Source organism: Poecilia mexicana, unplaced genomic scaffold, assembly GCF_051168715.1.
Source record: "Poecilia mexicana isolate PSO_F unplaced genomic scaffold, ASM5116871v1 scaffold_2, whole genome shotgun sequence".
Classification (NCBI taxonomy): domain Eukaryota; kingdom Metazoa; phylum Chordata; class Actinopteri; order Cyprinodontiformes; family Poeciliidae; genus Poecilia; species Poecilia mexicana.
In genome coordinates, this window is record NW_028263371.1 from 9,210,787 (window position 1) to 9,223,797 (window position 13,011).

At 43.2% G+C, this 13,011-nt stretch overlaps 1 protein-coding gene across 10 annotated transcripts in view; it reads right to left on the reverse strand.

Moving 5' to 3' along the window:
• The window catches only part of LOC106927836 (LIM domain only protein 7), a 59,688-nt gene that overhangs the window by 5,781 nt on the left and 40,896 nt on the right, over positions 1-13,011 (reverse strand). For 7 of the 10 annotated variants that reach the window (XM_088010347.1, XM_015003749.2, XM_088010322.1 and 4 more), the window contains 14 exons: positions 12,147-12,176; positions 11,399-11,513; positions 10,296-10,435; positions 9,299-9,968; positions 8,526-8,795; positions 8,136-8,250; positions 6,874-7,035; positions 5,856-6,034; positions 5,052-5,115; positions 4,067-4,123; positions 2,972-2,997; positions 2,117-2,227; positions 938-1,024; positions 56-513 (listed from right to left, as the gene is read on the reverse strand). In XM_088010347.1, coding sequence (XP_087866473.1) covers positions 56-513; positions 938-1,024; positions 2,117-2,227; positions 2,972-2,997; positions 4,067-4,123; positions 5,052-5,115; positions 5,856-6,034; positions 6,874-7,035; positions 8,136-8,250; positions 8,526-8,795; positions 9,299-9,968; positions 10,296-10,435; positions 11,399-11,513; positions 12,147-12,176 — 2,484 coding nt within the window. The remainder of the gene's footprint in view (positions 1-55; positions 514-937; positions 1,025-2,116; positions 2,228-2,971; positions 2,998-4,066; positions 4,124-5,051; positions 5,116-5,855; positions 6,035-6,873; positions 7,036-8,135; positions 8,251-8,525; positions 8,796-9,298; positions 9,969-10,295; positions 10,436-11,398; positions 11,514-12,146; positions 12,177-13,011) is intronic. The other 3 variants (XM_088010337.1, XM_088010330.1, XM_088010333.1) reach the window with 3 other exon arrangements.

A 13,011-nucleotide genomic window follows, 5' to 3' on the forward strand; every position in this document is an offset into this window, starting at 1 on the left:
GTGTGTGTGTGTGCGTGTGCGTGCGTGTTAGGAGCAGCAGCACCACGGCACTGACCATCTCTGCTGCTCGAAGACTTTCTGCCGGCGCTGCTGCTCCACCGCCTCCTGCTGCCTCCGCTCCTCCTCTCTCCTCCTCTGCTCCTCCTCCCTCTTTCTCAGCTCCTCCTCTCTCGTCCTTTGCATTCTCAACTCCACCTCCCTCTTTTCCCTCTCCTCCTCCGCCTGCATCGCTCTCCTCTTCCTCTCCTCCTCCGCCTGCATCTCTCTCCTCTTCCTCTCCTCCTCCGCCTGCATCTCTCTCCTCTTCCTCTCCTCCTCCGCCTGCATCTCTCTCCTCTTCCTCTCCTCCTGGAGTCGCTGCAGGTCCCGCTCCTCCTCCTCCCTCCTCCTCTTCTCCTCCGCCTGCCGCTGGCGCTCCTGCTCCATCTTCCTCTGCCTCTCCTCCTCTTCCCACAGAGTGGGCTGTTGGAGTGAGGACGGGGGCGAGTGTGGGCCGGCGCCGTGGCTGTTCACCTGGAGAAACATTCAAAACGACACAACGGCCTTCAGCAGCCTCATTCCTCGCTGTGACATCAGGAGGAGCCACTTGTTAAATAATCTCTACAAATTCTCTAATATTAAACAGCAATAATAATATTTTTAAGACTAAACTTAATAGCAATATTACTAGCGTCCACATGATTAATCCTTGTTCTCGCCTTGCTTTCGGTACATCCTTTTATCTGAAATTGTTCTGCTTTTATAAAAGTCAAATACAAGACTGTGAGACCACGTAATGGTTTTATAATTACAGGATTTCTGTTCACTAAAGCTTTTTGGATACATTTAGACAAATTTCCACTGTGACTCATGACTAATTGCCACCCTTTTAGAACAATCCAGACAATATTTCAGGCAGCAGTCCATAACTCATGAGAACTGAAATAACTTTCATTACCTGCTGGTGGCCCACGCTTGTGACAATCTCCTGCTGGGCCTTGAGCCACTCCTCCTGCAGCTTCTCCTGATCACGCTTGTATTTTTCCTGATGGTTAGAAAGCGGTTTTATAATGCCAAACACTTTTTTTTTTTTTTTTTTTTTGTCTAAGCAGCATGCAGAAATGCACCGTATCTTGCAAAAATGCTTGTATCTCTTGAACTTTTTCACATTTTCTGACAATTACAAGCGAAAACTTAGGTATGCTTCATGCATATATTCATTCCTAGACTTTAACCTCTTGAAAGTTACTCTGATCTGATCCTTTGTCTTTTCTGTTTGTTCGCTAATGCTCTGTAACAAACCTCTGAGCTGTCTTGTAATGAGATTAGAGCCCCCACACAAGGACTCTCCTCACTACTTTAGTGACTTCTGAAGGTAATTTAATTTAGAAGTATCAGAGTAAATAGGTTTGAATACATTTGCACCCCCAAATTTTCAGATTATTATTTATTAAAAAAAAAAAACAAAAAAAAAACTTTTTTCCTTCCACTTCTCATTTATGAACTACTCTGTGTTGGTCTGACACACAAAATACACAGAGTTTGTGGTTGTAAAATGTGAAAACGTAACAGGGGTGTGAATACTTTTAGACAGACAGCCTGCTGGGAGGCTTGTGGATATGGAGGTCACCCATATCTCATGTTCAGAGAATCCTGATCTGAAGAACCTATTAAACCTTGGCAGGATGAGTCCCGGCTCATCTCGAAATCAGGTCGTTTATCAAACGGCGGTGAAGACTACTGAAACAAGAAACCCTCTGAGATTCATCAGGAAATCCTCTCTATAAAAAATGTGTCTCTTCTAGCTTCAGAGAGGCTCTAATTATCGTGGATATACAACACATACTACTGGGTCCTTGAATGCTTTCTTGTCTTCAACACATCATATTAATAATTTAAGTTTAATTTTTGCTTTTTGTTCATTTGAAGATTCTTTTTTAGTTACAATCAGTACCTGAAACATCATAGTTTTAATTTTAACAAAGAAAACTAACACATAAAAATATACTAATTAAATAAAATCCAAGTTATAAACTTTATAACTTTGGTTATTATTATTTTTTTTTCTCATATGGACCTACTTGTGTCTTTAATAAAGTTGATGAAGGTGATTATTTACTGTGATTTTCCTACAAACCTGTAGGAGGAGCTCTTGTTCCTTCTGCCATTTCTCTTGTCTCTTGCGCTCTTCTTCTGGGTTCCACGACCAGCGGCTGGAGGAAGCTGGAGTGATTGCAGGAACAGGAATCTGGAGGTCACCAGAAAAAAGTAACACAGTCACTACTTTATACATCTAACCTTAAAAACAGGTGGTGCTCATCATTTTTTATTTTTTTTTCAGCTTGGAAAATTAAAATTCAAGTGTCTCTAACAGAAAGTACTTTGATTTCTGTAAGTCTGTCTGTGTTTGAAGTCTTGTTTCTCTTTCCTTAAAGGCTAAATCTCCGTGCTACAAAATGAGCCGATTTTGGCGGTGAAAAAAAAAAAGTTTGATCTCCAAAAGCCAAAAAATAACATGAATTTCATTCATTTAAAGGTAAAAAAAAAATTGGTTGACATGATGCTTTTTTTTCTGCAGCAACAGAAACAAATGAAATCTGAAACGTAAAGCAATCAGATGTTACAGCAATGAGTGCCATCAGGAGCGGCAGCGACCCATTTCTAGTGCAGTCGCAGAGGGATTATTAGGACCACACTGCACCGCAGGACGGCAGCTCCAGCCGTTAGCACTGACTTTTTAAGATGCGTTGGAAAAGCATTCGCATGCCTTGAACATTTTCACAACTTCTCGTGTTGCAACCAGAACATTTTAAAGATTCTACTGTGTTTGATAAGACAAAGCAACACAAAGTGGCGCATAATTGTATTGTTGAGGACAGTGTGCCTGGGCTTCATGGACACAGATTCACAGTGCCTGCTTTCACAGGTGTTGTCATGGCAATCGAATAAACACAACACAGATAAGAGAAGATTCCCCTCTGACGCTACTCACATCTGGCATCGCAGACTCCGATCCTCCTGGGAACGAAATAACACTGAGTCAGTACGAGAGGCATGCTCGGGCGGAGCGGCGCAGCGGCACATGTAAACAGACAAGTTAACCCTGAGGCCCGAGAATACGTCCAGGCAAAATGGCTCGTTAACGTTCCAGTTCAATTTAAAAAAAAGTGTTGATGTGTGTTTTAAAAATGAAAACTCAAAGCAAAACTGTCATTAATGTTTTCACCAAGCCTCAGGGAACCACAGGTCAATTTCCACTTATTAGGATTCATCTGGTCTCTTCGTGGCAGATCACAAACTTATTGACATTTGCACCTCAGTATTTCTGAGAGGAAAATCAATAAACATGATCAAAGAAGATTTAATCAGCGATATGCATGCAGCAGCAGCAGCAACAACAGGAGGAGCAGCAGCAGACAGGCAGCCTGAAAGGCAGACAGACTCTTCGGTACGTGCATGTCAGGAATACCTAAAACTCCATGAAGAGTGGAGCAATGCGCTAATCTGTGCAATTCCACAAATGCAACAGGATTCAAGGGATGTGCTTTTGTGGTTGGCATGTTGGGATGCTGACATGCTGCAGAGCTTTAGGACCAGCACACACTGCTTCAAAATGTAGCTTACGTTCATTTTTTTTAAATTATGTTTTAGAGGGCGTCAAGTTGGACAAGAATATTATTAAGCTGTTCAGGTTTCATGTCAAAATCCCAAGTTGTACCGAGCAAGGGTGAGGACTTCAACTGCACACAATGAACCCTGTTTACCACAGAGGAAGACCAGCGCACTGACACTGGGCCCTGAGCCACCTGAGGGAGGGAAGGGGCACAGCACAAGGGTTAAGCTTTGACACTAGACAAGAAAAAGGGAAAAAAATAAAAAATAAAAAAAAAGGAACCTTGGGAACAGGGTCCCATTTTTATAAACAGAAAGAAAGTCTGAGACGGACAAGAAGACATGCAGCTCCGACTTGGAATTCAGACAGATAAAAAGCGCAGAGAGATCGGCCATCGGGATACGCAGAGAAGTCAGAGTCAGCATTAGGAACCACATTCATCCCTTTCAGTCGCTTCTTCTCTTTGACTTTTACCTTGTTCAAAAAACTCTGACCTCCGTTTTAAGTTTTTCAAAGATATTGGTTCTGACTCTATGTGAGAAACGGAAAACAGGGTTAAGTGAGACACAGCAGAAGAGAGAAATTAGTTTAACCTGAGAAGAGTGCACTTACAGATGGACACAGATTTGTTGGTACTCTATGTAAAGGGTAATTTCATACTGAATAATCTGGAAACACTCAACCTTTGGTTTGGGTGTGTTCATTCAGTGGGGGAAAAAATTGAACAAACTGCATTTAAAAAAAAGTTACAGATAGCACAATTATTGCCACCTAAAAAGGAATGAAATTAAGATTGAAACATAAATAACATGATGCTGTGCACCTATTTCTGTTTCAAAGGATGACAAACACTGGGAATGCAAAAGATTTGGTGTTTTCTGCTGGAAAAGTGAAGCTTTACTCCTAACGTGTCTTTCTACAGGATAACAACCGGAATGACAGGGCCAAATCAAACCTGACTCAATCCTAATCCTTTTACCTTATCCACTAAGAAAGGACCCAAGACTCTAAAATGGTCTAGAAAGAAAGCCTGGGTAAACAGGAAGGGTCAAAGGTCTGTCAGTCAGCTCCATCTTATTGAAAACTCAGCACTGTGCAACTGGCAACAGGGACATTCATAAAAAAATAACATTCCAGGCCATCAATAACTGTGCAACCTTGTTAAAAACAATTATTAATCAAAATGGGATTATTTCCCTCTGAATAAAAGCACACAAATTAAAGGTAGCATTTTCCTACCTTTTTGTAGAAGGACTTTGTGGAAAAAGTGAACCTATTTAAAGGCTTTTTTTATATCTTTACAAGGTTTACCAACAAATTTGTCCGTTCTATTTCCAGCACACAGTCATAAATGACATCTCTGTTTAAGGTTTGTTTATTTTCCACGTCTTTGCTATGGTCAGAAATAATCTCAGAGATCAGTTCCATAACCTTTCCAACTTTTAGCACAGCTCTTTACCTTTGTTCCTCATGGTCACTGGTTGGTCTTGGAAGTCCCCATTAACTCTGTTTGAAGCCACATCCTGCAGAGAAAGGCTTAAGGTCATTAAAGCGTCACTTAATGAAGTAAAAAAAACAGGAAAACACAGAAAACGCTAAGCAAGTTTCAGGTCCACTGATCCTGATAGGTGACCAGCCGGCTGGAAATTCAAAAATCATATTTCTTTCGATTCAATGAACGCATCATAGCTAAGTGTTAACAAATTTGTCATTGTTGGCCATTTTCAGAATCAGTGAGGACAGAAATGTAAGAAGTTATTAAAAAAAAAACATATTGAGGCAAAATTTAGGTTACGAGAGAGTCAGAGAGAGCAAGCATTTCAGCGGATAACAATAAGACTTAATAGATTATCACAGTTGCTTTGTTTTAGCCTCTCAGGATTTTGCCTTCTGTAACAAAACATGCTGGATATGGAAACTGGCAATCTATGCACACAGAGACTAGATTTGATAGTTAGTAATGCTAACTCTTATGCTAAAGACAACTTAAAATGTAAACCGATTTTACTTTGTCTTTATTTATGTCTGCAGTCATGTGACATCTACCCTGACCATGACTGACCAATCAGCTGGAAGGCTAGAGAAAATGTTAAAAATTTGGTTAATTATAGTAATGACAGAGAAATCGGTTGCAGCTAAAGCTAGCACTGGCCAAATTGCCAGATTGAAGACTGGCAGCAAAACTGTGGTCACTGCATTCGTAGATAACACTGGAATAAAAACGGCTTAAATTCACGTCAACCGAGTGGATATCAACACTTACCACCAGAGTGGGGGCCTCTTTAGCCAGCACCGATTCTGTGACGGTACGGGAAGTGAAATCCAGGCTGGAGTTGGCGGTCTTTGTCTCAGGAGGACCTAGAAGTATCGGATGATCCGTACTGGTCAGATTGATGGTCTTATGGCTTTTAAATGGCAGGGAAGGTTGATCTCTGTCCCAGTCTGCATGCAGTAAATGCAATGGCAGAAAAAAAAAATAGATGGTGTGCTTGAAGATAAACCCAAGATCTGTGCATGTAAGTGTATGTGAGTCCGTGACTCTGTCAATGTGAACCCCGACATCCGGAGGCAGAATGTACACACACACACACCACCACTATAAAGCAGGGGACCAAGAGGTGCCGTTATGGTGTTATTGTAGAGAACAGCAGGGGGCGACAGAGAAACCACCTTCCCCAGCCATGCAGCCCAAAGAGGTCATAAACTCAAACTGATTTATTAATAGGCTTTTACTAGATAAATTGGCTTTGCTAAACTATTCGACAAGTCGTTTATGTTAGTTTCAGTGACTGCGTAGTTTAGTTCTGTTCTGAGGTGACACTGATATAAGTGAAAGACTGCAAAGACAAACAGTACAGGGTTAACTCTCCAAAGGAAAATGTTTTATAGATACTAAAAAAAAGGACAGCAAAGAGAACAATGACCAGGAAAAAAAGATGGAACATGAACATTTTTAACCAGCCAATTAAAAAAAGGGGGGGAGGGGGGGAGAAAATATACCACAGAGGTGAGAACACACCCAGCCCTCCCTCAACAGGTCCTTCGCCATTTAGCTGTCATGATATCATTCATGGGTGACTTCACAATAGTTTACGGACCAATTTAAAGTGTCAAAACTGTTTAGCGACACCCAGAGATTAAGCAGCATTGTCAGTGCAGGAGAGTAACCCTTGAACCTTTCCTTCGTGTTCAGTCTCTTTGCTCTCACAGCAGTCAAACAAACAAACACACACACACACACACACGCACACACGCACATGCATACAGCGGAGATGACTCACTGTGCTGGCCATGACGGCGCACATCCATGACCAGGCTGCCCTTCTGCAGAGCCTCCTCCAAGCTGGACTTCCACTGCTCGTAACTCATTTGTGCCACCTGGAGCCCGTTCACCGTCAGCACTTCGTCCCCGGCCTGCAGCTGGCACATCTCGGCCGAGCTACCTGAAAGTTACAGGGAGAACGGGCTTATTAGAAGAAGGAACGTTTTTAGAACCGACATCAGAGCAGTCCCAGCTTTTCCAGTTCTTCTGGTCTAGGGCTTCAAACATCAGTAAACAAAAGAAGCATCTTCAACTACGAGAACTGAACAGCGGGTGCAAAGCGCACAGTTAAAATACCCAGTAGAAATGAGCAAACTCCACATTTTTGTTTGTGATGGTCGAACATTGTGGGCTTTTACCGACACTCCCAAACACCCAGTTAGCAGGTGCTGTGGATAGCATCTTACGGTTGCTATGGAGACTTGTCCTTTCTTTGCCCAGATTTCTTTTCACCGCAATTACGATTTTCTTCATCGTGCGTGGCGGCAACATAAACTCCTACCCAGTTGTTTCAAATTTTTAAAACATTTGTCTGTTTAGCGACAGACTGAGTTGTCATGACCAAAATGGGATGTTGTTTTTCTGTTTTTGAAAAATGACTGAGAGAAATGTAACCGACGAAAACAGAACAATAATTTTGGTAAAAGCAAATATTTTCTAACACGGACATTTTTCCGCCCAACTGGAAAAATGTAGATCTGTTACTGTTATTAGGCCTTTTCTTTTCTTTCAAACAAACAGCAACAAACTCATGTACGTCGCTAAAGGTGATTCTTTTAAACAGAAAAAAACAACAACAACAACAACAACAACAACAAGATAATGTAGGTGAAAACTTAAAAAAGCTGCATAAACAGAATTAAGTTTGTATAAAGAAAAGTTTGGGGCAGGCTTCATGAATTGATGCGAGATGTCAGTATAGCTTAAAATACACGTCCTACTGTTCATGCGCTGGTGGGGAGCTGCAGCAGAAAAGAGAGGCTCAGACCCAGCAGATCTGACCCATATAGACGCTGCCCTACATAAGGTTCTGGCATCACAACTGCAGTGGACTCGAAAACCTGCTAACGGCTAACAGGCAGCGCTTAAAAGGTGAGATGAAACGGAGCCAAAGCACCAGTGTTCGGTATTACCATGTGTTACTGTGAATAACATGCAAACACTGCATGGGTGACTTTTCATGTGAAAGGTTCGGGTTCGAGCTCAGCTGTGTTGGGTCACCTGGCTGGATGGACGTGACCCGAGCTCCCGTCGAGTCCCAGGCAGCCTGGAAGCCAAAGTCTCGGCTGCTGTTGGGTTTCTGGTTCAGGCTGATTCGCATCTCACAGAAATCCTCCTGGAAATCACACAACAGCAGGTGTTTAATAAGAATATGGACTATCTTTCAGATTATGTCTTTATTTTTTATTTTTTTAATTTGGCCAGAAAAGCTTCTGACATAATCGTTTGTTGCTCCATTTTAGTCAGCAAACAAACTGAAGATAAACTGAATTTAGTTTCATTGAATTTTTATTATAAAACGAACAAAATAAAAATACATCTTTGTTAACACCATCATTCTGAAGCAGAGTTTTCCTTTTCTGATATCACCAGAAGAAGAAATCCCAGTACCTTGCTGGTTTCTTTGCCAGGAGCAGGACTGACTGAGACGTCACTCTTGACAGGAGACGGGAGAGACCTGATGCTCTGAGTCGAGGACAGGCCCTTCGCTGCGGCGCTCTCCTCTTCCTCTTCCTCCTCCTCTTCCTCGTCATCGCTGCTGTGTGCAGAACTGGACTGAGCCTCGTCCTCTGAGGTCATGTACTGATGATACCGGCTCGGCACAGACGCCTTCTTAGAAACATCGACGTTGCCGTTGACACCCTTGTGGGATTCGTCCGTCTGTCGAGGATTAGAACATAAAGAGTTGATCAGTAGCTCTAGATGATCAAAGTTGAAGATAGCTAGAGCTAAAGCCAGAGATACGATGTCTGAGGCGGGAAGGAATCACAGGTCTAATAACCGTCTTCACCTCATCCACGTTGTTGAGTCCGGCCTCCTTCACCTTCCTAGCGTACCCTGAGCACGTTTTGCTGTTTTATTATCTCTGCTGCTTGTACTTCTATTACCACAAGGCTGTTTTCTTCCACTCAACTTTTCATTAATTACTCTCAGCATGACTATAAACATTCGTCTTTTTCCAAAACCTATTTTCACACGCAAAAGAACATTTGTCAGAGAAACTCAATTTTGTGTCCTCATTAGTTGTAAGCCAGAGTCATCAAAATGAGCAGAACTAAACCCTCTTTGTGTAATGAATCTACGTAACAGGTAATCTACTCAGCGCAGTACTCATTTACTGAGGCGCACCTCTGTGTGCCTGGTACACGGTTTGCTGCACTTACCGTGTGAGCTCTGGAAAGAGAGGAGATGCGGGACGGCTGGGTCCCAAAGGGCCTCGGAGTGACGACCGAGGTTAGCCGCGCGCTATCCGATCTCTGGTAGCTCCTGGGGAGGGAGGCGGAAACCCGAGACACGGCGGGAGGCTTGGGTTCCATCGAGCTCGACTGTGGTTGTCTGTCCGGAGAGCTGGAGGAGGGGGCCTCCACCCCAGTCGGCGCTCCCAACAATGAGGACCTTGGCTCGAGCTCCTTCTGGGTGGAGGCGAAGGAGGAGCGGGGGGCTACGTCCCTCGTAGTCTTCTCTGTGTATTTTATGGCCTCGCGTTCCTCCGCTGGACTCTTCTGATAGGATGCAGCTGCTGGAGACTGGTTGCTGGTGGTGGTGGTGGTGGTGATGGAGTTTCTGGCTGCAGGACCATCCACGGTTTCCTGCGGAGTGGGAGGCGAAGGCAGTCTGCGAGTCCGTGGGGAAGCAACCGGGGGGTCCTCGGCTTTCGGAGAGGGCTTGGGGGGTTCTGGGGAATACGAGGGAGCGTCGATGGTGTAGCTTCTGGGTGGAAGCGATCGGGTCGGCGCGCGAATCACGGGTTTCTCAAATAAGTTGTCGTCGTCGTCATCCAAGTAGGAGAGAGACGACAGGCGGCTGCCGATGCTGTGCTTTTTTTTAGTTTCTCTGCGGGTGGAAGGGAGGAAGAGAAAGGTGAGGGTAGGGAGTGGGAAGGGAGGGCAATGTGCAACATTAAAGATGAGGCGGTGGGTATGATGCAAAGAGATGAGGCATAATAAACTGATTCTCATTTACACACTGAAGACAACCGTGCAGTTTCTCTACAACAACACAGAATAACATTTTTACCCTTTATTACCTTAGTAAAGCATCCCTCCTCTGAGGGTAAAAAGGTGCAAAAGAAGAACAAACTCATCAAGCACCACAACCACCCTGATGCTCTACACTGATCAGGTGTGCTTCCCTCCTCCCCCTCCCCCTTTTTTTGCTCACCTCTCGCCTTGGATCTCCTTGAAGGACTTGGACCTGCCGTCGCTGCCGTACGTGATCTGCTCTATCTTTTCCCGCTCCTCCTTCTTCTTCACTATGTCAGAGTTCACGCTCCGGCGCCGGTTTTTCCATTTGCTCAAGTCCTGCGGAGAAAAGATATCCAAGTTCACCTAATGCGCCGCATCTTTAACACATCGAAGCTCGAGGTTTGGATTAAAGCGACAGACTGTCGTGGACAGCTAGGGGGTGTGATGGAGAAGTTGGGGAAGAAAAAAAAAAAAAAAGAGAGAAACAGGAAAAAAAAAGAAACAGGGCTTCATTTGAAGGTGTTCTATTTGTGAGCCTGAAGCTCCTCCCGACTCGCTTCCCCTGTGGTTTGGGGACTGTGTGACCTAAATGCAGCTTCAGGACTCCATTACTTCGCAGTGACATCAATCAGACAGCAGGCAGGTACAACAGAGAGAACATAAAGACATCTGTCACGTAATAGGCGTTTTATTACTCATTAAGTAAGTGACAAAACAGGTACATAATTGTCATCATTTTCAAGAAAACGCTGTTCTTTTATTAAAATGAAGTAATTTTCTGTAACTTCCCCATCGTTATTACATCATAGCAATATTTCATATTGAATCTGTTGTTGGGGTTGTTCTTGCCAGCAGGGACATTTGCCAATGAGAACAGTGAATAGCCAGAGGGCAGCACCGCACCAACCAGTTCCTGCCTCTTTGACTTCAATCCAAACGGCTCTGATTTCAGCCGGCAGCTGCGAGTCTAATCTCACAGATCATGCGCTCGTCTTTCACTTCAGCGTTATCTCTGCCAGAAGCAAACATCTTTCCTGTCTGCCTTGATTATGCAGAAAACTTATGGGAAAGATGGCCGCAGGCGTGTGCTAGACAGTGCCCTTTTCACATTCTGTCACATTATAATTACCAGCTTCAGTGTATTTTATTGAAGCTAGTAATTAGGGAAATGGGAGGAAAGTGATTTAAAGAAAATAATAATAATAAAAAAAAATCTGAAGTTCACTGTACTTCAGTTTTAAACCCCTTTCACTTGGATAATCCTAAGTAAAATCCAGTGCCCATATCAAACATACTCACATCCTGCCACTTATCCTCGCTCTCTTTAATCTGTTCTCTGTACTTCTGAAGCTCCTCGAAGCGATTCTGCCGGATGATTGACGGGTCCACCTGGATGTCGCTTGTTGATTTGCTCCTGAGGGACGATAAAAGTGGAGAAAATAGTAGAAAATAAAGAGTCACCTTCTTTGAATTGTTAAATCTTCAAACAAAAAAAACAAAAAACAAAACATACTTCGTAAGTTTCAACTAAAAACATTTTACGCATGCATCGTCTCTTACCATACCGCCATATCTGCAAATACTGGAAATCATGTTAGACTTTCATGTTAGGGAGTTAGTATCCACACCACAAAGACCAGCCAGGAAAAAAAATAAAACAGGTTATAAAAAATTAGTGGGTTAATAAAATTTACGACTGCCATCCCCACCGTCATGCAACAAAAGTCTCCAAAGGGTCACAGTTGACAAAAAAAAAACTCCCTTTAAAGATGTCACACAAAGATTTCAGACCTCTAACCAGTCATAACGGTCACACTGCAGTTTTTTTATATATATATATTTTTTTTATGTAATTTTAAGAAAGAGCTTTCTGCAGCCCCTCATCCCCACCCTCCCACCCTGGACTCGCCCCTGTGTTTAATATTGCATGTCAAAAGTTAGCAGCAAACAACAGTGAGAGCAGCAGACCAAGAGGCAGGGTGTGACTGGACAGAGGTCCGAGCAAATCCAAAACATGCCACATTTCTGGGCGTCCGCGTCAACTCACCCATCAGAACTTTCCTGCGTTTCCTGCTGTCTGGGGGAACCGGAGAGAATCATAGACAACAAAGGTCACATTTCTGTAGGCTGTTTTTTTTTCTTTTTTTTCCCCCCACAGTGAGACTGACAGTACTCCGGTCAAGAGCTGGAGGCCAGGTGGAGACTCTTATTAAAACTCATTTGTATTTAAACCAAACACAAACATGACTCCGCTTGCCAAAGTCTAAAATTTGCAGCTGCCTGCCTGCAGAAGATAAAGAGTGAAATAGCTGACTTGACAGTATGAATTATATGGGCAGTTGCCCAGGGAAGCATTAAAAAAAGAGAGGCATGGGAACACCAAGTAAAAAATATTACTTATCTGTCAAGTCTGCCCTATGAAAGTTTTCTATTGCAATGGATTGCTTTTTCTGTATGAACCCTCATTCCCCTGAGAAAAAAACAAAACAAAACAAAACAAAAAAACACAGGCTTGCCAGTGTGCTTTGTGCAAAACTCTATGGAATATTTAATCACACCCCATAATCTCAGATAATTTCCTGCATTTTAAAAGGCTTTAGTGGAGTGGAGAAAGCTTCCTAAGCTCCATTCATACAAGAACCAAAACTGACTCTACTGTATGGAGCTTCTTACTTAATAGAGATGTGTTTGGATTTCCCTCTAAGCAACACATCCTGTCCACAGACTCCATGATGCAAGCGTAACTTCACACATGGCAGCGAAGTAAATCCAGATGAGCTTGACTCAGCTTAAATGGGTGCATTGTACCCCCAGCCTGTGGTGAAAACTTTGAGTTCTGCTCACGAAGAGAGCGCACACGTCACATGCACTTTCAGAGAGGTGGGGGATTTCTTTACCCCCTGTTGGCGCAC